The 27,543-nt window shown below is 42.9% G+C and overlaps 1 protein-coding gene across 2 annotated transcripts in view; it reads left to right on the forward strand.

Moving 5' to 3' along the window:
* The window catches only part of DPYSL3 (dihydropyrimidinase like 3), a 303,590-nt gene that overhangs the window by 268,870 nt on the left and 7,177 nt on the right, over positions 1-27,543 (forward strand). For both annotated transcript variants that reach the window (XM_085618098.1, XM_085618099.1), the window contains exons 8-13: positions 3,143-3,263; positions 5,174-5,330; positions 12,147-12,288; positions 18,474-18,644; positions 22,287-22,466; positions 24,924-25,083. In XM_085618098.1, coding sequence (XP_085474224.1) covers positions 3,143-3,263; positions 5,174-5,330; positions 12,147-12,288; positions 18,474-18,644; positions 22,287-22,466; positions 24,924-25,083 — 931 coding nt within the window. The remainder of the gene's footprint in view (positions 1-3,142; positions 3,264-5,173; positions 5,331-12,146; positions 12,289-18,473; positions 18,645-22,286; positions 22,467-24,923; positions 25,084-27,543) is intronic.

Here is a 27,543-nt window from a genome sequence, read left to right on the forward strand (position 1 = left end):
AACGGCTAGGGCAGTCGACCTCGAATCTGGGGAACAGGGTTCAAGTCTCGACAATGACGCTGAACATCGTGTGATTCTGGGCAAATCACGTAATCTCCCCGTGCCTAACCAAAAGAAAAAATGAATGTGTGTCCTCATGTAACGTAACTGGTGCTATGTAAAGCGCTCGGATACCCGATTCGGGTCAAGTTCGCGCTATATAAAACTCTGCAAAATAAAGAAATAAAAACATAAATGCTCCATATCTACTAAGATATAGCACATTTCTGCTGGGTCCTAGCGCTGGTGCTCTGTGTGCTGCTCAGCACCAACACAAGAACTCTTGCACCATAGTGTGCCTGTGATACAGGCAGAATAGACTTTACTGCACAAAACAATCCCTAAATGTATTTTCCTATTCTGTGCATGCTGCAGAAGGCAGCACACATAGAAAAAGGAAGCAACCATCTTTGTGTCAGGGTTGTGTCACAAAGTGATGCAACCCTGATACAAAATCTTTGTAAATGTGCCCCGAAATCTCTAGGATTTCTTGTTGTCTCTGTTTCATACCTTTGTATACTGTTTTAGCTCCAGGACATGCCTATTTCGGGGTGACAGTCATACTCTTTATAATACACAAATATTTTAAAAAGTACAGAATTCAGATTGTTGAAGATTAATAATATTGTTAGCTTCAACAAACAAGGAAAGCTGTGGATCCACTATGTTTTCTGCTATTTTTGTAGGAAATGGTAGAAGCAATATTGGCCTGTAATATGTCTTAACATTGAGGTTCTCAGTAAATAAAGGAAAAAGAACACTTTTTTCCGGGCATTGAGCACCGAGCTTTACCCAAGACAGGTACGGCCAAGAGTGGTCAAAACAGGAAAAAGAGAAGGATAATGTCCTATTATCTTCAATGGACATAGATCAAAAGGGAAGCGAGAGGAGATAAGCTGGAGATTAGAAAGAATAGCAGCAACAAAGAATTAAGTAAAAGAGTCTGAAGAAGCCCTGGTAATCCCTGTGATATCAACGGGTGGGTTTTGGCCAGAGATGAGGAGGTAGTCGAAGAGATGGTTTTGAAAATATTTTCTGTACATTAGATGAAAAAATCCAACAGTCGGGAGCATAGTTTTATCGATGGTAGAATTACTGGCTGAATTACCATTGCTGGTGGAGAGAATCTCTTTAATAGGGTTACTGGCATTCGCGATGTGTGGACTAATAGTGACTTGCACTAGGTGACAGAGAAGTTTCTTGTATTTTCAAATCCTTTCTCTATAGATGCCTCTAGTGGAGAGTAGATGGTCCGGCAGCAGCTCTGAAAGCTCTTACTGCACATTTAGCAGTTCCTGCATCTTCAGTACACTAAGTGGCAGAGGATGTGAGCTTGGGAAATTTGAGACATTTTAAAAGGGCAGAAGCATCATGTGCTGCTGTGGTCCAGATATTGAACGATTCAGCACAAGAACTGATGTAATCTTCTAGGGCTTGCAACCAACTTGACTCCTCTGAGGCTCTGTCCGGGGCTGATATATGTCTGAGATTATTAGCCCTGATGAGAATAAAGCCATAAAATGTAATAATATTGCCCATACAGGGAGGTTTGAGGGGGCCCATTCTTAATCTCCTTTCAGATATTCACTTTGTCCTGGACTGGGTACCTAGATCCTGGCTTTATAAGAGGGGCATAAGAAATCAAACATACACGTGTCAAAAGGGCTTACACAGTGCTATTGAGTTGGCCTATATTACTTATCAAATGAGTGAAATATATCACGTTCTGATAATCTTCTTTTTTGTACTGTGAATGACACTCATTTTGCCTTAAATTATCTGTTATAAATAGTCGGTTTTCAGCTATGCCCTGAAAAACATGTTGAATGCATTTAAATAGAAAATTAACCTGTGGCTCACTTTTAAGTGTAGAACTCCTTTCACAGGTATTACATTGTTTTGACCTCTGACCCAGATATTGCAGGAAGAAAAGTTACCCTCTTTTCTCAAACATTCTGAGATGCTCCTACACAGTGCTTAATTTGTAAAAGAACACGTGCTGGGCCCAGAGTTCTTCCTAAAAGCCCTTCCCTGGCATAGCTGAATATCAGAGTTTCAAAATACCAAGACTGACTAGATTTGAGGCCACCTCATGACTCTTCCAGCCACTCTCTGACCCTTTGTCTCACTCTTCCATGTTGATTTTGATCCCTTCTTTTCTCCTTTAGCCACTGTTTTGCTATCTTTCTCTTCATCCTTCTTTTGCTCTTTTCTGTCTTCCTCTCTCTTGTACTGGGTCAAAGTCTAATGATAGAAAATAAGCTCCAGTCCCCAAAAATGAGTGCCTGTGGGTCCCACCAGCAACCACCGGCTAAAATTCAGTACTGCTCTGATAACGATCTGAGAGAGACTTCCAAAGAGCTTCAGCAATTTGTCAAGGGTACTATGCACTATATAAATAGTAATACAGTATAAAATAATATAATCTAATATAATATGATATGATATAATATAATATGATATGATATAATATGATGTGATATAATAATATAATATGAACCAGAGCATGACAAATGATCAGTGAAGGTGGAAGTAGAAATAATATTCAAGGAGAATTGTGGTTGACACAGATGAAGAGCAAAAATGAGGCCTGCACTGATTTATGAAAAATACCACTAAACATTGAACAGTCTCTCACTGGTCTCTCCCTATTAACACGTGGATGGAATTTCATAGCCCTTTTGGCATGCTTAAACTTTTGAAGATCTTTGAAGGATATATGCACAAGGGGAAACCTGCGAGTCAATCAGGGAAGCACTTCCAAGTTTATAGAAATCCATAAATAATTGATCAAACACATTGCAGATGTGGAACTTGTATTCTAGTAACATCTGGAGTATTTCTGAGAAGTCTTTTTACTTGATATGTGGCACTGTTTTGATGTGAGAATATTCTTTTTTGCTGAAAGGAAATGACAAAATATCCTTCTTCTATACATAGCAACAGAATATGTAGTCCACACACCCTCTTCAGTATAGCATGCCCCTTAGGGTGATCTACAAATCCTATAAGGTCTCCAGCTATACCTTGCATGGTTTCTATTGTTAACTGCAACACCTCCACTGGGAGGCAACTCGATTTAATTTTTTTGTATTTATTGCAGCTTGAGGCCGAAGCCGTTTTCCGTGCCATCACAATCGCAAGTCAAACTAACTGCCCCCTTTATGTGACCAAAGTGATGAGTAAAAGTGCCGTCGACATCATCTCCCAAGCCAGGAAAAAAGGTGGGGACTTTAGTCCAGATTTTAATGCCCTAAAAAACTCTACGTACACAGGCACTGATGCTTCAAGAAAAGGAACAACATTTACAGAATTTTGTATAGATTATCATTCCAACCCCGGGCTATATTATGAAAAGTGTCCATGGGTTCAATGGCCATGTGCACCCATTTTCTCTGCACCCAGGGCACTTTAGTATCACAGAAGAGGCCACAAACACTTACGCTGTCCTTTCTTTAATGCAGATAGCCCTCAATATCTTAATGGGGTGTTCCCTCTTTTGCATGGGGACATGGGCCCAAGCTGATTAGTGAAACACTTTATGTCTGCGTCCATGCTGTATTATGGATGTGTCACAGAGGCAAGGAGGCTTTCAGGAGGTGTCACAAACAGGTGGCACACAGTCAGTGCTACCCCTGAGGGCATCCTCTGAAAGGGGGCAATGGGACTCACATGGACTCCCCAGATATTTCACTGGGGGCGGGGTAGTCATGCATTGCACCCACCTGCAACAAGATTTTTCCCCCTCTTGAAAATGAAGGCCGAGTGCCACAAGTGCTGAGGAAGTCTATTTGAAGCAGCTGGTCTATCTTTAACTAATGCGATGCTCTCAGGGCATGGTCAAGTTTGTGACTGCCCTGGAGGCAGTGCATTATCAGTAATAGGCTGCACTGTCCCTGCTTGTGCCCAGCACACCTAGTTACCCATAGGATCATCCTCAGTGTACTACAGCCTCCTTGGAATTATATGTAGAAAGCTCCACTATGAGAAGCAAGCCAGACCAAGTAGACCATAAGAGCAGATCTGACGGTCACTGATCAAAACCTTTATTTCATGTTTGATATCCTATAATGTCCATATTTCAGTTTTGTACAGCAACTTCATGGTCCCCTTCTGGATCAATGAGGTTACAGAAGGGTTCTTGCTGCTAGTAGTGCAGAGAACATGACGAGCCGTACTGGATAAGCAAAACTGCTCTAGTCTGTGCTGGATGCGCCATCTCATGTGAGGGTAAAGCATCAGCCACACTGGGCTAACATTACTCACACTATTAAGTAGTAGAACTACCTATGGAATTCTGGGTTCCACTGCCACATCTATGTTTAGGTTAAGGTCATTGGGGTAGACTGTGTTTACCTCCCAGTCAGTCCCATAACTGGAAAGGCAGCTGCATGGGTATAAGCAGTAAAAGCCATTATCTTGCTGCGAGTAGCTTCCACTCTTCATGAGCGCAGCATATGTGGCGCTTCTTTCCCGTGGCCAAAGCAACAATAGCACACATAATAGCACCTTGAGTTACTGGTGTGAAACATCAACGCTAAATAAACACAGCGTGTTGCCATTGGTGTCTGACTCTTGGGTTTGGTGTATCTGCCTTTGAAATATCATGACTCTACACCACTCATTTATGTAAAAAGAGGCTTTAAAAATGAGATTAGCTCTCTTTTCAGACATGACATTGTTTCACCTTCTCCAACCACCTATGACTGTCCAAATTATATTTTTCCTGCAATGTTGACTTGCACTGATTCTCAGTCTTCCAATTGGCGTTGGTGATCTTATCAGTGTATCCCCAAATGGGATCATACGGTGGCAACCATGACAGCTGGATTGTAATGGTAGCATAGTATCTTAAAAGACTAGTTATAGGAAGGCAAAATGCTAAAATGCTGATATGAATAAGAGAATACTTGAGGAATATTCCAATAAGTGGCCACAGAGGTTAGCCTGGCAAGTTATTACATTTATCTTGGGCAAGTTTGACTCAATTTGTTAGTCAACGTTAAAATGTTATCACTTTGTTAGTCAACGTTAATATTTTATCACTTTTCCTCCTATAACGGTTCCTAATGATTGCCAGTTTACACAACCATACACAGCAGTACTTTTGCTAAACTTCTACCTCTACCCACAGGCAGTGTTGTGTATGGAGAACCAATCACAGCCAGCCTGGGAACTGACGGGACACACTACTGGAGCAAGAACTGGGCCAAAGCAGCTGCATTCGTGACCTCCCCACCATTAAGTCCAGATGAAACGACTCCGGACTACATCAATTCTCTGTTGGCCAGGTTGGTAGATGTCTCCTAACTTCTGAGTTTGAACAGGGGCAGAGAAACATATCTTTCTGTTGATGTGGCATCTGCTCATTGTGTTTTTATTCTTTAAAAAATGCAGATTAGTGAAGCAGGGATATTTCATATAGGTTAATCAGTAGACAGGGTCAAGCAAAAGAAAAATTGAAGAAATATGTAATTTCAGCAACAAAGGGCACTGAACAAATGAATACCAAGGATGTGACATTCCTACTTCAGGATAGTTAAGAGGAGATGTGCTCCGACCAATAGGAGAAGTGCTGAAACATATGCACTAAATGGGGTGTTTTCCAAATATATTACCAAAAAACACTAGAAATTTTGCAGGCACTTCTCAAGAGAAGCTCAGAAAATATTTCTGTGCTTTAGTTCTTGCACAGTGTCCGGCAAGATTGTAGATCTATTAATTCAAATCTCCCACGCCTCTATGAACAAAAGTCTGCAGTCATATTTAGAATAGAGGGCCTGCATGGCATGTTTCTATGCAGAATTATACTTCCATGTCAACTGAGGCAAATTCAGTTAAGTATACACTGTAATCATATGTACAACCATATAAGTTACCCACAATTATCCATGTGTTTTTTTCTGCTACCTATTAAGTTCATTTCTGGCTTGATAACATTGCAGGCCCACCTGCACCATTGTATCCCAGTTTACAGTGGCCTAACTATCACGTTTGCATTTCATAAAATGTTTAAACCAGCATAGGAAAATTCTGGTTCATGAAAGTGTAGTAATGAAGTCCAGTAGATGAGAGGTAGTTACAGTTGATATATTAAGTCTTGGTTACATGTTGTGAAGTTAATGTGAAGCAGCCCCACCAGGAGCAGTCTGCCTGCTGCTGAGCCCATACTCCAACTGTCACACTTCAGTTCCCAGGCACCCAAGCATTCCAACTATCATCACCACATCAACATTCCACGCAGCACATTCACACTGGCTGAGCAGCCAGGGAGAAAGTAACAAGATAATTACAATGCTCCTTACTACATATCCTCCCCCCTTCCACAACACAAAAATGAAACCACAAATTAGAATAAGGTTCTAACAAGAAAAACCCAAGAAAGAGAAATATGCAACATTAAAGAAAAGGCAAGAAGGAATGCAACCCGAAAACTGAAAAAAACAGTATAGATACAATGAAAAACCACCATGAGCAAGAAAGGAAAAGAAAAAGAAGATGCACAAGCAAAATACAAGAGAAAATGAAGTAAAAGGAGTAGAAGGAAGTACAAGACGAAGACAAAGAAATGCGTAGAAAAATATGCATAAGGGATAAAGAAGCATAGAGGAGATCTGTAGAAAAATATACAAGATAATATAATATTTCACACATTCTCCTCCTCTATGAATTTAATAAAGCATAGTAGAAATTGGTAAAGGGCTCCCGAAAGAACGTCCCCAAAACACAGGTGAGTGGAGAAACCTTAAACAACAGGGAAAACCCTCACACCCAAGCAACATCCTATGTACACAAGAGTTTAGGGGAAAATGAAAAGATGGTTGACTCCCACCCATACAAGCACTCACGAGCTAGGGGCAGAAAACAACACGTGTGGCACAGGGCTACTTCACACCGTGAAACAAACGTGCAGCACAAGGTGACTCACACACTCCGTTTAACAAATAAATGTATACATGTAGCACAGGGTGACTTACACACCATACAACAAACGTGAAGCACAAGGTGACTTACACACCGTTTAACAAATAATTGTATACGTGTCGCACAGGGTGATTTATACACCGTAAAACAAACGTGCAGCACAGGGTGACTTACACACCGTTTAACAAATAAATTAATGCATGTAGCACAGGGACGTGATAAGTACACATGGGACTAGTACCCATGAGTAGTAGTGGTGAGCCACTTACACCCACATATCCACATACATAAAACATAAAAAGAAAATATGGGCAAGAGCACACCCATAGAGCAACAATCTGCAATAAAATTTGAGTAGAATGTTGAAATGGGAGCAACACCATCATACAAACAACTAGCATCGTAGTAAAAAAAACACACACCAACACTACTTGACTGAACACAACTGGACACAGAAGTGATACCATGCACTGCAACCTTGCACAACAGTAGACACAGAAAAGTGAACAGGAAATACGCACTGAGGAACTTAGCACCAAAATGCTAACTTGAAAACAGTGTGTGAACTCCTGAACAGCCAAGCAAAGAGACGGGAAAAAAAACCAGACAACATTAAGTTGAAAAACGCCTCAACCACTCTGCATGCATGTCAATCAATAAAACACACTAACACACAAAATGCATTTATGTATGACCAGAACTGAAGCTGAGCCAATGTCCAAAAGTGTAGCAAAGGTGAGTAACTACAACCAGAAAGGTCCAGAAAAGTCCAGGAAGCTTCATAATAGAAGAGTGAAGACTAGTTCCTCCCTACTCTTTGAATCTGCCGTAGAAGAGAATTCCCAAGACACTTGGACAAGATGAATATTGAGAAGCAAGTGAACATCATTAAGAAAACTTTCTGGTGGCAGGAAACAGCATCGAGATCGAAATAATTGATTTGTTGGTTCAAAGTATGCCAAGGCTTTAGAACATTAAAAGTCAGTAATTGACATAGCCTACCTAACCTATGTTGCATGCGGGATGGGCGAACAAGCTGAACTGAGCACGATGCGCAAATACCAATCGCTCAGCCTCGAACTTGACAGACAGCAGCAAAGCCAAGACAGATGGACATGAAAGTGTAAGGATAATCATGGCTTACCCTCAAATGCCTTGACCTACACCATGGCTTAAGTCTTATTGTCAGAAACCGTAAAGCTGGTCGCAGCACACCCACAACCCCGACAAAAACATCCTGGATAGTGGTAGCAAAAAAGAAGAACAGCGTAGCCCCAGGACTTGCATGTTAGCTGTACAACGAAGATGGCGGCAGGTACAAGAGAAAAGTGCTGAGTGGCTTGAGGCGCTGTGCACTAAACGTAAAAGCACAGCACGCATTCCAGGCAGTGTAAAGGAGAAGTCACTTACAGTCTCGCGGACTACACATGCGCCTCCTCCCCACGGCTCCACAGTCCTCGCAGCAGTTTTCAAACTGGTAACCATCATGGATAATTCGCGCTGGAGTAACCGTGATTAGAAAACAAAAATCGAAACACCAGCCAAGACCCAGACAAAAAAAAACATGTTGTCACGCAGTAATGCAACAGGCACACATATTTGATTCTTCTAGATCACATGTCAATTAGCTGTTGGCGTGACAGCCTGGGGTTTACACCGTTAGTTGTGCTGACCAAGATGCTTATACTAATTTCTTCCTGATAACTCCATCCGGTGTGACCAAATCTGTTGGTTACTTCACAGTGAACGATGTGATAACTTGGTGGGAAGGTACTTTTTCCTGTGTGCATAATCAGGCTCCATAAATCGAACACAACTTGGCCGGTCACAGACTGTGCTTTGAAAATTAAATCCAACAAAGTAAACAGAAACATGGAATAAATATAAACATGTATGGACGATGAAGCAGGCACTGGCAAGGCTGTCCATTCATGAGTTTGAGAGATCCGCGACGCCTCATCACCAAAAATGTGTAGTGATGAAGTCCAGTAGACGAGAGGTAGTTTCAGTTGATTTATTAAGTCTTGGTTACAGGTTGTGAAGTTAATGTGAAGCAGCCCCACCAGGAGCAGTCTGCCTGCTGCTGAGCCCATACTCCAACTGTCACACTTCAGTTCCCAGGCACCCAAGCATTCCAACTATCATCACCACACCAACATTCCACGCAGCACATTCACACTGGGCTGAGCAGCTAGGGCGAAAGTAACATGCTAATTAAAATGTAGGCTAGTACATAACATACAACAACACCTAATTAAATGAATAATAGTATGAATGAGTCAATTTAAATATGAAATGTTGTTTCCTAAAAAGTAAAAAAGAGCTGGTCTTTGGAGGACCCTTTGTACCATTAGCTCAGCTTGCTACAATCTAATTGGTCCAGCCAGCTGCTGCTTAAGCTTACCTCAGTCTGTCTGCCCCGGGTGTGTTTTTCCTTTCAGCACAACTCCTTTAGTTTTATCGCTCATACTGAGTTTTAAGCTTTGCTGCTGCCACTGCTGCTGAGCAGTGCAGGGGTACCAAGACTGCCAGGCAGCAGCCCATTTATAGCGCTATTGCCCCACAGTGAATGAGTAATCATAGTTTCTCATGGGTGAGTCCACGGACCTGCACTCCATAGTGCAGATATGCACATGGGGAAGTGGCCTTGCTACTTGCCTAGTGGGAGCACCACTCCCAGGCTAATGTCAGCTTTCTGGGATGATATGTGCAGACCCTCTACAAGCGCTAAATACTCAACGTCTTAAAACCCTAGCATCCACTTTGCAAGTCCAGTGTTGTCTTTTACGTTAAACTATCCATCATCATCCTCAGCACTCATGGAACAAGTGCTGTTGTTGGTTTAATATCTTTTGAAGGTAGAACAGAGGCATGCAACCAATGACCAACCACACAACTTGTACACAGGACAGTACATCTGAATGGCAGAAAACGGTGGTGTATAGCCTGATACATGAATGATTCCACTGTAGAGCCTTCTTTGAAATCTGCCTTTTTGCCTGCAGGAGGAAAATGCATTTTGAATCAAGAGTTAAAATTAGACTGGACTTGCTGGAGTTTCTGGTGCTTGTGTGGTCTTGTGGGTTCTGGTTGCTAAGAAGCATACACCTCTTGGGACCCTAATACGCGATGTGGATTTGTTAACATCTAGCCATTTGGCATCAAAATTATAGTTCATGGAACATGCATCACTAAATCATTAAGTGTAGTTCACCACATATTTAGAAATTGATGTGAAGACACATGCCATGTGGTGTGTGGGAGTTAGAACCTTGCAATTACGCCTATTTCTATAAAACAAATATATACACGCATACAGAAACTCACACTAAGGGGCATATTTTTGAAAATAGTGGTGCAGAGTAGCGCAGCAATTCACCTTGCTGTGCTGTCCTGCGTCACTGGGACTGGTATCTATCCAACAGGGTGCATTCCTGTCTTCTCCCCTTGCTCTGGCACCATTTTCGCAGGCTAGCACCAATGCAGGCACCCTTGCACCATGATGCAAAAGTGCCTCCGTTGCATGCAGGATTGTTTTTGTGCAGGAAGTGGAACCTTCCTGCACAAAAACAATCCTGAGAGTCTTTTTCCTCTGTCAACGTGTGCTGCAGAATGAGGAAATAATGAGGAGAAATAAAGACACTTCTCCTCATTGCGCCTTACCAGGCATAATAGTTTGTTGCATTCCCAGATTACAAGTCCTTGTAAATCTGGGAATGCTTTAAAAAAAACATGTGAGTTGCATGGGAACACCCACTGCAACGCCCATGGAACCCCTCCCGTGCGCAGAGTAAGGCAACACAGCAATTTGCGCTGCGTTGCCTCACTCCAGATTTTTGTAGCCATTCAAGGCCATGCAAAGTGGCTTTGCTTAGCTTCATAAATCTGACTTAGAGGCTTAAGTCACGCATGCACCACTTTGCGTGGTGCAAACTTGACGCAAGCCTCTCATAAGTATGCCCCTCAGAGTCAAACAGGGGTGGTCCCCTCCAAGGACATATTGAGTAGCTAATTGTGGTCTCACTCTTTCTCTTACATGTGTGCACATTAATACAGTTGTACTTAAGCCCACTCATGCACAAACAAAGCCATCCAAACATCCTCTCATACAGGTACCATCCCTACAATGCTTACAAAACTCTTTAACCCGTTCCCTGCTCATGACGGAACCACTCCGTCATGAGCCACGGGCGCCGTGTGCTCATGATGGAGTGGTTCTGTCATGCTGCGGCCGTTGGTGGCCGCTCCGCCCACGCGGCACTGATTCCCCGCCTGTGCGGGCGATCAATGCAAGTGGGCGGAGTCATGACGGAACCACGCCGTCATGAGCACAGCTCGCCCGTGACTCATGACGGCGTGGTTCCGTCATGAGCATGGCGGCGCCGCGCTGACCCCAAACCCCCCCAGCGCCGCGGCAGAATTCGTGCCGCGGCGAAGGGGTTAACAAAGAGAGATGACATAGACATAGTTATAAAGAGCGGCACACACAAAGACAAGGACATTCTGATAGAGCAAGTATCTGCTGGTGCAAACAACGAGACAGTGGCTCGGAACATAGACACAGAAAAAACATCTTGTGACAAAAATTCACACAGACTTGCCCCATATTCATTCCCACATATATGTACACTTAAGCACAAGCAGGCAAGATAATCTACTCATGAAATGTAACTGACATAAAAACCGAGTCAATCAACAGTCATGCATGTTCACACAGACAGGTGAAGTGCATACACACACTCACACACGCCACACACACACACACACACTCTCTCTCGCTATCGCTCTCTCTCTCTCTCTTTACGTCCGGAATGTGTCTATTGACTTGTTTATCTATTCCTTGCATACATTTTTGTAGCTGTGCTTTTTGTTCAAGTTCAAAGTGGGTGGCAATGCACACCAAATTATTTTGCTGCCTGCCGAGATGGTGAATTACGAGTTCTACATTCAAATTATTTTCTTTCCGACTGTAGAAAAATATTTAGCGGCACTCTGTGATAGTTAATGAAACCAAGTTTATGACTTACCCATGGAATGCCAAATTCTAAATAACCACTCTAAAAAGCACAATCCTGGATTTTCCTGCTCTGTGTAAGGCTCAATGAGCTACGGAATAAGGCACCTCAGGCTTGAGTGACGTTTCATATAGTCAACCCTGGCTCCCCCCTCTTGTGTTTTAACAGTGGTGACCTGCAGGTGGCGGGGAGCGCACACTGCACCTTCAGCACTGCACAGAAGGCTATTGGAAAGGACAACTTCACCCTGATCCCTGAGGGCACCAATGGCATAGAGGAGCGCATGTCCGTCATCTGGGACAAGTCTGTGGTAAGTGGGCTAGAACTGTGGAATGTGGCTCTGCTTTGAGTGCCCTGGAAGTGTGTTTTCAATATGCCACTTGATCTGTTGTGCTCATTATTTCTAAATACCAGTAATGTGAAAGGGCTTATCAATAGATGTTGTTCATTGTTTCTGCTTAATAAACACATTAAAGGTTTTATATACCACTTTCCTTCTTTCCATCTGCTTGAAAATCAATTAAAACCATGTCTTGCTGTTGCCTTTCTTATTTCTATCTGTGATTTTTTTTTAAACTTAATTATTGTAATTTCCTACACATTTGTACATGTTTTTGTTTCCCACAGGTAGATAATCTCATCTTGTTGGTATAGCATTGTGTTAATTGGTATCACATAAATAATTGTAGTTTTTATCACTGAGGGAAAGGAAAAGGGCCAATAATGAAGACATAAACATTTGTCTTTCAAAAAAAGATTCAAGGAATAGCACTCTAATATCAATTGGAAACCTGCAGATTCTCTCACAATGTAAGTTGAATCCAAGGAATGAACCGTGCAAATATTGAAGTAAGGTAGATGGAAAGCGCTAGGCCAATTAAAATATTGTCATAAAATATTATTTGCTAATACCACAGTTCTAAAACAGAATACAATTGCAAAGAAACTAGATCAACTAGTCACACACAATGACAGAAACTCACAAGCAGAAGACAAAGGACCATGCTAGTTAGACTCTTTAAGAAGAAGAAAGAATATGTGAATAAATAAAATAAAAGAATAAATCATTGTGTACCCTTCATTTCACAGGTTCTAATTCTTGCGTGTCCAACTCAATTGAGCTACTGACATGCCACTGTCCACTCTCTGCAACTCAGACCACGACCTTCTATCTCATCTAGAGGCCTCTGGGGCAGAACAAGACCTTTACTAATGAATTCTCATATCTCCTTGCCATCGTGTCCATCAACACACCCATACCTCTCTCTTGTGAGACTTCAAAAAAATGCAAGCTCAAGACAACAATCTCATATATCATGAAAAGCCCTGTCATTTTATAGGACAGAGTAACCTAAACCCCCCTCCCTTGCTAATGAAGCTAAATGATTATACAAGAAAGATCTCTGGGATTACTGGCGGACCCCGTTCCTTAGCATACACAGATGAATGCTCTACATCTCAGCAGACGTAGTGCTCGTCTCTCAGAACTCTCGTTCTATGTTTTTTGCTCATGTGCTCAACTATAAGATAAGACATGTATGCGCATAAACAACAGCTGCATCGTGTTATGTCTAGGTGGTACTGCCTGGCCAGAAGGTATAAGAAGGGAAATTGTTGTTTGACCTTGTCTATGGTGTTCAGACTAAATCCCAGGAAAAGAACAGAACTCAAAAACATATGCAGGTTCCGTGTGAAAATACAAGTTGGCAAAAAGCATAACGTATTTATGTAGTAACGTGTGCAAAGGAAAATGAGGCCCACAACGTGCACAGCTAGGCTACAATGTGCCATGCCGGAAACACACGACAACACCTCTGACAACCTCGTTGACACACTCAACGTGATACATCGAGTCACCCAGCAAACATACTCCTACAGCCACATATTTGACATCACCAGCAATACAAGTCAAACCCCGATCTCCTGGACTAGATCAACCACCTCACCACCCCTATCTCCGTGTTTAGCAGCTGACCAACAAACCAAGGTCAACCCAAAATAGAAGATCCTTCAAAGTCTTCTTCATTAACAACCTAATGCATAAACTCATCTCCCACACTGCCAAGTCCACTTCCATTGCCTACGCTTTTTATGTGACAAAAACCTACAGCAAACTGGTCCTCTAAAGATGTCGCTGGCAATAAACACTGAATCCACACACCGGTAAGAAAATAGAAAAAAACGGAACTCCAGAGTACCTCATGATACCCAAGTCTTTCCCCTCAATACACAGAGAGTTCATTACATTGGCTAAAGTAAAGTACTAAACCAACACCATCAATGAATCCAGCAACAGAATAAGAATATTTTCAAGGCAATCAAGCATTCCACCAACCCACTTTCTGGCCCACCTATATGAAATTCCAAAGACACATGCAATGTATCCAACATTTGCTTCAGTACAAAAATTAAAATCTGACAACACATCAACAGCACCAAACCTGCTGCTCTTCTTAACGTTCAATTTTTTTTGTAGAAAACTATAATGGGCATACTTATCTCCCTAAAAGCCACTTCCTATAAAGATGATGTTTTACCTTACTCCTTCATCAAAGCTGTCTCCTGTGGAGCTCTCTCACCCCTATTCACCATTGTGCATGGCTGCCTCCCTCCCACAACGCATCTTCCAAGACGTTCTCAAGATAGGCCAGATTGTCCCCTCCTAAAGACCTTGATTACCTTTGCATCCACTGGTCCAATGTTCACCCACCCATCATCAGCAAGATTATTGGAAAAGCAGCCTATGAGATCACACCAGTGCTAACCATCTGAGGCATGGCTGCTGATCTGGCTTCAGATCACACTGAAGCAAGAAGACACCTACCTTACACAATGCTCTCCTGACTGCAGATAAAGATCACCCTATTTCTAGATATTGCTGGACCTCTCAGCTGCCTTCAACACAGTTGCCAATCCAACCCTTATCCACACCCTGGAGACCCAAATGGGAATCACTGGCAAAATCCAGTGGTGTATCTTCAGGGGGGTGTGTGGGGTGGAACACTCCCCCCCCAATGTTTTTTTTTCAGTCTGGTAACATGCACAGCTGATGGGCTGGTCGGGTCAGCTCATCTGTTGCCTATTTCCCTGGCCACAGAGTAGAATGTTGTTGCAGGCCCTGTCTTAAGCCTTTTCACAACATTGAAAACACATAATGTCCGCTGATGGGCACCTGTCACTGTGAACCAATGCGAAGCATTAGCGTCAATTGTTGGTGCATTGACCGTGAATCAGGCTGCTGAGCCTGCATATTGCTGCAAGGGCATGGGAGTCAGAAAGGAAGACTCCTGCCTGCATCACATTTAAGAAGTTCAAAACTGATATGTTCTGTTTAGTCATTCCTGCAAACCACAGAGTCAGCATTCAATCGGGTGTCTGCCTCCACGAGGTCCCTGCTGCTGTTGATCATTTTGAGCCTGCCTGAGGGTGCTTGGGAACAGGGACGATGCTATTGTTTTGCTCCCACAAATAAAGTATGACCACTAAAGCAGGCAAAAAGGTGTTAGTGTATGCACTTCAGGGTGCATGCATGCGTGTGCACATCAGTGTGTTTATGGTTGTGTATGCATGTGAGTGTAGTGCCCAAGCATATCCACGAGTGTGCGCATATGGGAGCGTGTACGTGAATGAGTGCGCACATAACTGTGTGTGCACTTGAGTGTCTGTGAGTACAGAAATTTCACTTTTAGGTGGCAGAATCGATTCTGGGTAAACATACTCAGTCTTTCATCATTCTGAGGTCGATAAAATAAATACAATTGAAGTGGGTAAAAGTTAACATCTTTCAAGATAGTCAAGTGGTGAGCATGCTGTTTCATAAACACATGTTATGTGTGCATGTGAGTGTGTTTGTGTGCACAAGTGTTGTGTCTGTATGTATGCGCACTAGTATCCAAGTTGGTTTGTGTTAGAATGACTGGAGAAGCACCCAGCATTTCAAACTGAGTGAGTTGGCAAAAGCATTAGTTTGCCAGTCGCAAATAGCTAAATGAATGGCATCTCGAGGATGGGTTTTATGTGCATTGGTAGAGTACCTTTGTATATCCCAAATTTAGGGGGGGCGAAATTCACATAATTTGCCTTTACATAATGACGTGATATTTTGGAGAAATTATGTGAAATACAGATACACCATTTTGTGCTGCATTTTAATACAAAATGCAGCCCCTAGTCAAGTTTTGGCACAAGGACACATTTTGCACTAAAAATAGTGCAAAAAAACAAAACACAGTCACATGCTTGGATTAGTGTGTGGTCTAGCATTTATTATTCAACTAGGTTTTGTAGCATGTTATCACATAGTGGCGTTGCCAGTGGATGATTCTATTTATATATATAAATATTTCCAAAAATAGTCTTTCATTTTCCAAGCTCTAAGCTAATTTCCCTAATTTTGCCAACCCCATTTCCTTTTTAGTTGGGTGCACTGTGTCGCTTGTGGGAAATCTTAGACTGACACCCCCCTCATATTATTGATTAAGCTACGCCTGTGGCAATATCCTTCACTGGTTCCCCTCTTAGCTAGCCAATGATCATAATTTGTTTTGCATGGGCAGGTCCAGGTTGAAAACATCCCTATCTCCTGCTGAGTACCCCGGGATTCCGCACTGTCTCCTGTCCTCTTCAGCCTCTACATGGAGCCCCGTAGGGCTATACTCCCCAATAACATTATTAAGATTCTCCAATGATGCACATCTGTACATGAAGGTCTCCTCGGCTCCAGACATTCAAAGCCTCAAACACTGCCTAGATCTCATCCAGACATGGATGTCAAGCACCTACATTAGGCTCAACACAACTGAGACAGAATTCCTGTTATTTCTCAAAAACAACAAACAAAAAATAGTGTAAACCAGGAACAGTCACATGAACCTTAACATCCTTGATTCCCATTTTTCCGTGAATGGCAGATTACTTAGAATTACCTTGGACACTAACCTCACATAGAAGAACCATACTTCCAAAAATACAAAGACAGCCTAGCATCCGCTCTTTTATAAAGAAAGTGAAACAGTTTCTTCCAGAAAGTGACTTCAGAGCTGCTGTTCAATCCCTGGTACTCTTGCATTTAGAAAGTGGCAACACCTTCTCTGTGGCCTGCCAGGCTCCACACTTACATCCCTTATATGCATCCTCCATTTTACAACACGTCTCATTCAGGGCCGGAAGGAATATCACCCCCACCCTGATGGAACTCCATTTTCTCTCCTTGTTGGTCATCACCTTTTTGAAAACCAGCAGCATTGACAAGGCCATCATGACCATCATCCCCCTTATTTTGCGGACAAGCTCACCATCTCTTGTGGCTCTCAACACACCTTCAGTCAAACCACATTCAGAAAGGAGACTGAGCAGTGTAAACAATAAACAAATAAAGGCAGCAGGCCCTTTCTATCTATGCACCCAGTATCTAGAACAACATCCTTGTATCCATAAGGACCGCCACAGCTCTGCTCCAATGCATAAGAAAGTTGAAGACACACTTTAAAGGACACTACATCACAATGCAGTAGCACCCACCATTCAGCTATGGACACTATGTTTGCATTTGGCCCTTTTCATTGCCCTGCTGTCTTTTTGACTAGGTTTGTGCTATACAAATACCACTTATATCCTTACATAATTACCCTTTCATCCTTCAAAGTTATTAAAACAGGTGGAGCTGAGCTGGGCTAATAATATCAGCTGTTGTTTACAACATTTAAAAGCAGCAAGTCCATGGCACAAGATATATGTTGAACAGAATACATGTTAAACACATGCACCGTCTATAAAAAATAGTGTTTTTTAGGAAAGTAATGTGATGGAATACATTTCATCAAACTCCAAAATTGAGTGGAGTTTTCATAATCGAATATGCGGCTGCGCCATATTTGATTTCAGAACGAAACCACTCCCACATGAACCCTGGCCTGAAGTCTTTTCATGGAGGTGATGTCACCTTCCTGCTTACTGCTGGGTGGGATGAGTGTGAACCATGGGGGGGATGTTGACCCTCGAATATGGCTCAACTGCCTAAATCACGTGCTGCATAGCACATACAACTTCTGTGCTTTGGATGGAGTGAAGAGTGGGTGTGGTTTTCAGTGCTTGGAACCCGAATGTTTGGGACAAATGTCGCTCTCATTTCCTACTATGTTATGAGATAAGCCTTTTATAGCATGGAGATGTTTAAAACCTCTTAACTAGAAACACATATTTTTTATATTTAGAAAAAAATGAATTAGACAAAAAAAAGCAAACTATTGACTCCACAAATGGAATTTCATGTCCTGACCAAACTCTTCAAGTACAGAAGATTTGAAGCCCTTACGGGTCATATGTATCTTACTAAAATGATTGGGCAATTTCATCCTCCTTACCACTCTCTGCCCAAACACCTCCTTCCTTCCACTGCAAAACCCATCCTTTCACCGATTATTTATGTACTCTTGGGTTATGAACCTCGTCACTGGGGAATTCCTGCTAAATAATGTACTTTTTTTATCTTCACAGGCAACTGGCAAGATGGATGAAAACCAGTTTGTGGCAGTGACGAGTACCAACGCGGCCAAAATCTTCAACCTGTACCCCCGGAAAGGGCGAATCGCTGTGGGCTCCGACAGTGACTTAGTTATTTGGGACTCAGATGCTGTGAAGATTGTATCAGCAAAAAGCCATCAATCAGTGAGTGGAATATTGTATGTGAGACAAAATTAAGAATTTGAACCCCCTTAAGGGTGTAGTGATACTCTAGCCATGATTTCCAATGGCCATCCCATCTGTAATTAGACGCATTCGAGCTGCACAGACCAGAATGCATTCCAGTGCAAATTTAATAAAAATTAAAATGAGCTGCAAACAAAAAATAATGTTTACAGGCCTTGGCCGTAATTATGAGCGTGGTCAGATACAAGTAAAAGGATGTGTGTTTTTTCAGATACAACATTAGCTCTGCTCTCATCTCTAAGTGCTGACAACTAGTTTTTTCGGATGTGTATTCAGCAAGTTTTAATATACCACTCAATTGTGCATCATGTGTGCTTTTGAATCTTCATGTTCCGCTTATAAGGGATGTATGACGTTACAATGCATACTTTTACAACGCATGCACTTACAACGCAATTTTTACAACGCAACATCCACTACAACGCATTCCATTACATCGCATGACACTACAACGCATTTTTAAAAACTACCTTTACAACGCATTCCATTACATCGCATACTACCTTTACAACGCATACCATTACAACGCATGATGTTACATTGCATTTAAGGTAAGTATTGGATAGTATAGGGGTAAAAATTACTATTCTTACTCCAGGGGGTGCAACAGTAGGGTAAGTGTTGGATAGTATAGGGGTAAACATTACTATTCTTACTCCAGGGGGTGCAACAGTAGGGTAAGTGTTGGATAGTATAGGGGTAAAAATTACTATTCTAACTCCAGGGGGTGCAACAGTAGGGTAAGTGTTGGATAGTATAGGGGTAAAAATTACTATTCTAACTCCAGGGGGTGCAACAGTAGGGTAAGTGTTGGATAGTATAGGGGTAAAAATTACTATTCTAACTCCAGGGGGTGTAACATTAGGGTAAGTGTTGGATAGTATAGGGGTAAAAATCACTATTCTAACTCCAGGGGGTGCAACAGTAGGGTAAGTGTTGGATAGTATAGGGGTAAAAATTACTATTCTAACTCCAGGGGGTGCAACAGTAGGGTAAGTGTTGGATAGTGTAGGGGTTAAAAATTAATATTCTAACTCCAATGGTATGCATTGTAATGGTATGCGTTGTAATGCCTGCGTTGTAGTGACATGCGATGTAGTGTCTGCGTTGTAATGGTATGCATTGTAATGGTATGCGTTGTAGTGTCATGCGTTGTAAAGGATGTTCCGTTGTAATGCCTGCGTTGTAAGTGTAGTGCGATGTAATAGTTGCGTTGTAAAGGTTGTTTCCCGCTTATAAGCCTTACAGCCTCACCATGAAGTGTTCTTGGACCACATAATTATCCAAGGTCAAACCAAGGGCGAAATTTAAAGGGACTTTGGAATTTACTGACCTCTGCAACCTTTATAGAAATTCAGGATCACATTTGAGAGTGAGGGGGTTAATTTATGTCTCACCGGAGAATAGAGATAGACTATTTTTCATTGTAACAACCAGAAGCCTGTGCTGATTTGATAAGTTTTTTTTTAGCACAACGTGTAAGTTCGGAAAGCCCCAAGCAGTTGATACATTTTTCCATACGTTTTAACGTGCCCATTGAATAATAACATTTTCATAAGAAAAAAATCACTTCTCTGCTATAGAGCTTATAACATATCGACCTTTTAATATCCTCGCAGGGCTATAGGCATGGTAAAAAAATCCTGTGAGCAACATGTCATATAGTGGAGGCTTCTATGCAAAGTAAAAGAAAAGTGTTTGATGTATAGGATATGGAGGAAAGTAGTATTTTTAATATGCAGTTTTTAATACACCTACCGGTATATCACTTTTACTAGTGGAAAAATGTGGGTATGTTGTAAAAAACAATTTTAAGACGTGTTTTAGAGCATTATATGGAAACATTATTTCACTGCCAATAAATGCACCATATCATTCAACTTTTTAAAACCTTTAAATGAAAGATTATCACAAAGTAAAAATGTAATTCTTCCTGATGTTTGAGAAGAATAGTTTTTTTCTCCACACTCCAAACACACGAGCCATTGCCCTTGATATGGAAATATAATAATTTACCAGAAAGAGAGGCCCACTAGGTACATTTCATTTGCACTACTGCATTTTTAAGTCCTGGTTAGGCTACTGGGTCATGTTTTACTGTAGAGGTTTAGGCTGTGTTTAGTGGCGGCCTGTAAAGTGGATGGGTAGTAGGACGGGCACACTTATGCACACTGTCTTCCATCCATCCACTTACAAAAGCACACACATACTTACACCCATCCACATGCACACTCAATCACGTATATCAATTCACAAACATGCACACATACACTCACCATTCAGAAGCACATTCACAGCATGCACGCTCAGACAAACATACACACATGCACACACCATTCTATAATCAGTTACCGGGCTGCACCAGTGACAGAGGGTGGCGGGAGGGAGAAGCAGAAAGGCCTCTTGGTTGCTGGAGGCTTCAGGGAGGTAACCTCGTCATGGGTCAGGCAATGAGAGGAGGACCTTCCCTAACGTATTACAGAGTGGGGTGGGGTCAGTGACACGTGCTGACCCCACTCTGTGACGAAGGGTTATTGATAGACAGCAAGCTCTAGGCACTTCAGGACTTAAACCTGAAGCACCAAGTTCTCACACTCTCAGTGAAGCTCCCCCTCGTCATGAGAGTGAGGACCTCAAAGAGCTTTTCCGTGCTGATGACGTCAGTGACCTCTGGGCTGTGAAATCTTCAGCCCGCTGAAGCTTGCCTCAGGCTGAAAGGCACATGTGCATTAGCGCAGGTGAAGTGCCTGGCGGCCATGCCCCGACAAGGTGAGTGTCTGTCAAATGACAGACACTCCACCTGCAGCAGCGGCCGCCATAAACAAAGGGTGGTGGGACAGGTGGGGTCATGCAGGAGGGTTTGCGCGGAGGGGGCTTAGAAATATATTATTTTTAAAAAACGCGAACCTATTGCCGCTGGCCACACCCATCATCGCATTCGCTGCCTCTCCTCTTCCTGGGTCCCAGCAGCCCCCGGGACCCAGACTCCCATCCAATCCCCGTGCTGCAGAGCAGAACGGGTATTGGCCTAAGCAAGCAGGAAATACGCCCTGCTCAGACCAGGAAGCCTGTGGGGTTTCTCAATCCCAGCTGCTCAATGCAGCTGGGCTGGAGAAAATCTAAGTGTGCATGTGGGTTTTGGTCGGCCTGAGACGGCTGGCCAAAACACATATGCACACTTAGGGAGTGGGGTGCATACCTCGGCCCCACCCCTCACAACACCGCTGGCTAAAAGGCGGCAATAGCAAAATAAACAACGCAAGAACATCGTTTTATTTTACTGGCTGTGATCCAGGCTGTGGGCGACGCTCCTACGCCATTGCGGAGCCCTCCTGACATCTACTCATTATGCTTTGGAAAAGAGAAGCCGGGTGGAGCCCCTGCACCATTATCAATGGGCTGGCTCTGCTCCCCTTCTGCCCTCAAGATATTAATTCAATTTCCCCATCGCCCAATACCTGTAATCGACTCCTCCCAGTGCTTGCAGCTTATGCAGAGTAAGTACTGAATTCATATGTGTTGGTTTCTGGCTTGGAGAAGATGGCTTATTAGAGAACTAAAGATGGAAAACCCTAAATAATTTTTCTCCTGTGTTTTTAGGCAGCAGAGTACAACATCTTTGAAGGAATGGAGTTGCGAGGGGCCCCCTTGGTGGTGATATCGCAAGGCAAGATTGTGTTGGAGGAGGGCAACCTTCATGCCACCCAAGGCAGCGGCCGCTTCATCCCCTGCGTCCCTTTCCCAGACTTTGTGTACAAGCGGATCAAGGCCAGGAGCAAGGTAAGCCTTGGAACCAAAAGTACAAATTCAGTTCATGCATGGAGAGCGCAATGCCATGTCTCCAGTTCGCTGACCTGCAGCATGAGCCAAACAGCTCAGAGGCCATTTTGCCCATTAGAAACTCTGGGCATTTCCCAGTCTCATGGTGTGCCATAATAGCCGCTAGGGCAGTGACAGTCAGTCATATACCTTTCCCTAGCCCTACAGCCCTATCTACCTATCTTTCAGGGACACAAGCCTATTCAAAGGTGAGTCATTGTCTAAAAAGTTAGGCTGCATTTAGTTGTGCTTGAAAGGCTGGTGGTCGAGTGCTCTTCGTGTGATATTAGCTACTCTTGCAACACGCCATAGTTTATATTCTCCTTTACACCCTCCTGTCTGTTATTTTTCGAGCTCTTATAAAGATGTTGCGCCATGAGCACTAAACAAAATAAACACGTGCTTCAGACCTGCCAAGTACGGCGCACTGCAGGTTAGTTCCATGCATTTTAGTGCTGGTGTCCGCATCACCGCACTATTGTCACGCATTGTCACGTAGCTAGCTCATATGCGTCATGAGGTACTGCAGCAGAGAGTGGGGTTAGGTAACTAGAGGGTGAGCTGGGCCCGGAAGAGGTGGGCTGCTATAGAAATCTCATCTGGGGCCCGACTTATCTGTTTGCTTGAATGAAATTATTACAAAGAAACATTGAAACTGTGGCTGCCTCCAGGGCCGGCCTGTGCTTGTCTCATTAGCATGTGTGACCGGAGCACTGTTTCTGGAGCCTGTCACTGATTTTGCTCCGCATGGGGAGCAACAAGAAGCCACGCTCTGGTGCAGAAGCACAATGCAGCACACATAGAAACAGCAGAAACTAGAAGAAATTAATTATTTCTTCTCGTTTGGCAATGTTAAGACAAGGTTTTCCCTGGTCTTAGTTTTGGCGCTGCCTCCTATTTATGCCACCCTGGTAAATAAGGGGCAGCATCAAAATCAATGGGTGTTTTGGCGGAATGCCCACCGCAATACCCATAGCCAACCCCTTTCACGCTAAGTGGAGCATGAAAGGGTGCCTTATTTACAAGGCAGTGTTAAGCCTCATTAAGTGGTTTAATGATGCCTTGTAAATAAGGCAAAAAACTTAACACCACAGGACGTTCGTGTGGAGTTAATCCCTTGTAAATATGCCCCATATTATTTGAAAAGTCACACATAATAACACCGAAAACCAGAAAAAATCTCACACATAAGCAAAATGAAAACCTGGCAGCGACAGTGCTTGCATGAGCTTTGCTGCAGCTTCTGTGGCTCCGCAGTAGGGAGTGCAACTGTGACATCTAGTGGCCAGTTTTAGCATCTGCAGTGCACGGAAAGTCACTTTCCAAACACTACAGCATCCTTTCAGTGACAATTGTGTTGTATACACCCTTGATGGAAATAGATCAAGAAAGTCAGGTAACAGTTTTTCGGTTTTAGGCACAATATCATGCATATCCAAACTATATATAAAACAAAGGGCGAATTTCATGGTTGTCGCATTCACTATCTGTGAAAAGCAGTCATTCCACCTCTGCAGCTACAACTCTACTACACTGTGCTAGGGAGTAGGTTGGTGTTGAGTTTAGAGCCCCACATCTATGTCTGCATAAAGTAAAACACATCTATTAAAAGCAACAGAAAAATGCTATTAAATTTAACATGCACATTAAAGTGCCTTAATTCAATGAGAGGCTATGAAAGTGGGCTGTGTAGAGTCCACAGCAGCTAATAAACCATGGGCCTTATTTACAAGAAAGTAACACAGCCTGGTGCCACAAGCCATTTGGCTGTGCTGTGCTGTGTTATTTTCAAAGCACAGGAATGCGTCATATTTACAACAATATGATGGATCCCTGAGCTGTCCCCTGTGTTGGTGCACAATTGGCGGCCATGTGCCAATGTAGGCACCCTTACACCATGGGTGCCTGCGTTGCGGTGATGACTGTTTTTATGCAGGAAGGGACACTTTCCTGCACAAAAACAACCAAGAGAGGTGTTTTCACGAGTAGAAATAAAAGTATTTCTCCTTGTTGGGCCCGCTCACGCCTCCCCTGGGAAGGTATAGGATTCTCACACATTCCCAGGTTTATGAAACGTTGTAAATCTGGGAATGTGGCAGAATTCGTAGGTGTTGCGTGGGAACACCCACAGCAACACCCATGGCACGCCCCTTTCACACAAAGTGCTGCATGAAAAGGGGCAACATTTACAAGGCCATAATAAGCCACGCAGGGTGTCTTTACTTGGCCTTGTAAACATAGAGCATCACACTGCGCCGGCGGTACGTCAAAAAAAGTGATGCACCAGCAGCGCAAAGGGCTTGTAAGTATGCCCCCATATTCTTAAGTTTTCCATTGGGACACTACTGTAAAATAGTTTTCACACGTGCACCAGTATGATTCTTTTGCTTGCCTTGAATTTGATGTCCCTTGTTGCAGCTGGCAGAGCTCCGTGCCGTGCCAAGGGGGATGTACGATGGACCAGTCTTTGACCTGGCCACGTCCAAAGGAGGGACGCCGGCTGGTTCCACCAAGGGATCCCCAACCCGACAGACTCCCCCAGTTCGAAACCTCCACCACTCCGCCTTCAGCCTTGCTGGTGAGTATGGCACGACACAATGATGTTATATTGCTCGTAAAACTGCTTTCTATTGGTCTAATTAGATTTTTTGTGCACACGAGAAAAATATTTTTTCCTGCCGAAAAAATTTCTGGGATATCAGCAGCCTATTTTCGATAGGTTTACTCTTAACATCGAAATGCGTAAATCAGTGACTGTTTCCAGGGAAAACAATTGAATCAAGATTTATTTTTAAAACAAACAAGCACCTTCATTGAGGTTGTAGATAGAATTTCCAGAGCATCCTTACCGCCCTTTCCCTGCTCTTCAGAGCAGTTTTAACACAAGCAATTGTAAACCGTAATGTGTGTATATCAGGTGTGATTAATTGCACTTGTTGATCAAACCCTGTAAGTATCTAACCTTAACTTCTCTAACTGAGAGCTTTTTCGACTTGGGCCTTTGAATTTGGCCACGGAAAAGTAAAAATGAGATGAAAGGATTAGAAAAAAAAATTGTAATATGAAAGGAGGGGTAAAGATAGAAGATGTAAGAAATAATGATAATGAAAGATGAAGGACCATGAAAACAGAGCAAGAGGATGATGGCAGGAAATGAACAGAAAGAGAGAGGAGGATGAAAGCAAAAGTAAAAAAGAAAGAACAAGAGCCATAAGAGGAAACTACAGTAGGTATTAAAGAAAGGAGAGTGGGGAGTAAGGAAGGAAGAAGAAGGAAGGAAGACTGTGATAAAAAGGCAAGGGAGAATGACGCAAAGAGAGGATAGTGATGGGAAGCATTGAACATAAGAGTGAGCTGTGTGGCAGAAACCGTTAAGGGTGATAAGAGTGAAGGTAGAGAGAAGTAAAAGAAATAATGGATTCATGCAGAAGACAGTGGGATCAGGGAGGTGACTGAAATTGAAAAATGGATCTGATCTATGAAAGAGGTGAAGTTTGAGGTGAAAGTGACACGGGTAGAGAATGAGGTAGGTTTCTAGATTGTACAGTGGTCCTGGAATGTGGCCATCTATATAGTATTGTGGTCATTCTAGGCAATATTATGGCCCTCCTGGGCATACTATTGGTACTCCAAGTATCATGCATTATTTCCCTTTTAGGGCCTCATCTACAAGAAAATGGCACAGTGGCGCAAGCCATTTAGCTGCACCGTGCTGCATAATTTTCAAAGCACAAGGATGCATTGTATCAACAACAACACGATGCATCCATGTGCTTTCCCGTGCACTAGCACACAATTATCTGCCATGCGCCAGCGCAGGCACCCTTGCGTCATTTTATAAGGGTACCTGTGCAGCGGGGATGATTGTTTTTATGCAGGAAGGGACACCTTCCTTCAGATAAGCAATCATTAATGGCGTTTTCCTCTTTCTATGCGTACAGCAGGATGCAGCTGTCATTGAAGGAGGAAAACACAAGGAGAAATTCAAGTATTTCTCCTCGTTGCATCATACCTATGCCCCCCAGGAAAGGCATAGGATTCTGATGAATTCCCAGCTTTACAAATTGTTGTAAATATGGGAATGCGTAAAGTTCCATGGATGTTACTTGGGAACACCCACAGCAACACCCATGTTACGCCCATTTCACACAGAGTAATGCATGAAAGGGGCCCATTTTTACAAGGACTTGAAAAGTCACACAGGGAGACTTTTACGTGGCCTTGTAAATATGGGCAGGCCCACTGCTCTGCCGGTGCGTCCAAAAAAAGAGGCACACCGGTGGTGCAATGGGCTTGTAAATAAGACCTTGAGTTAATTTTTGGCTAGATAGGCATTTTGTATGCTGTGACGTAAGAAGATATTTTTAACATATTGCGGACATTGAGGGAATTACAGCGACATTGCGATCAGGTTGCCTTCACTTGCATATTGCAGGCTCCCCAGAATCATAGTTCCCATTCCTGATAGAATGATGGCCTTGGAATAGTGTGGTCATTCTAGATATATTGTCTTCCTCTTTGTCATTATTTTGGTCAGCTCAGGCCATCTCTGGCTTATGGAGCCAATCCTTGGCTTCTAGAGGGCATAAGGTGTTTATGCCTGACATTTGGTAACTGCCATGCATATATGATGCATGTGCTTGTGTTGTAAGATGGATTCTGTCCATAATTCAAGGTTATTTGTATAGTGCTGATTATGCCTTGGTGGGGGTGTTCAAGTGCATGTTCACTTGTGTAGGACGCTACACTCTACGGGTGTCTGGTTGGAATAGTGTTGTCTTTGCTATGAACCTGTTTGGGAAGTAGATCACCGCTGTGTATGATGTCACTAGTAACATAAATCATTATTTAGCAAGCAGGCATGAAGCAGCAATGAACAGATGAGGATTATATATAGAGAGGAAATGTTGGCATATCAGCTATTTGTATTATATTTATATTTAGAAGAAAGAGTGTGGTACCAGACCGTTACAAAACGTACATATTGAAGCAGGGTCAATAATGATTTACACATGGCTGGGTCTAATCTGGAGTGGCA

Source organism: Triturus cristatus, chromosome 7 (assembly GCF_964204655.1).
Source record: "Triturus cristatus chromosome 7, aTriCri1.1, whole genome shotgun sequence".
Classification (NCBI taxonomy): Eukaryota; Metazoa; Chordata; class Amphibia; order Caudata; family Salamandridae; genus Triturus; species Triturus cristatus.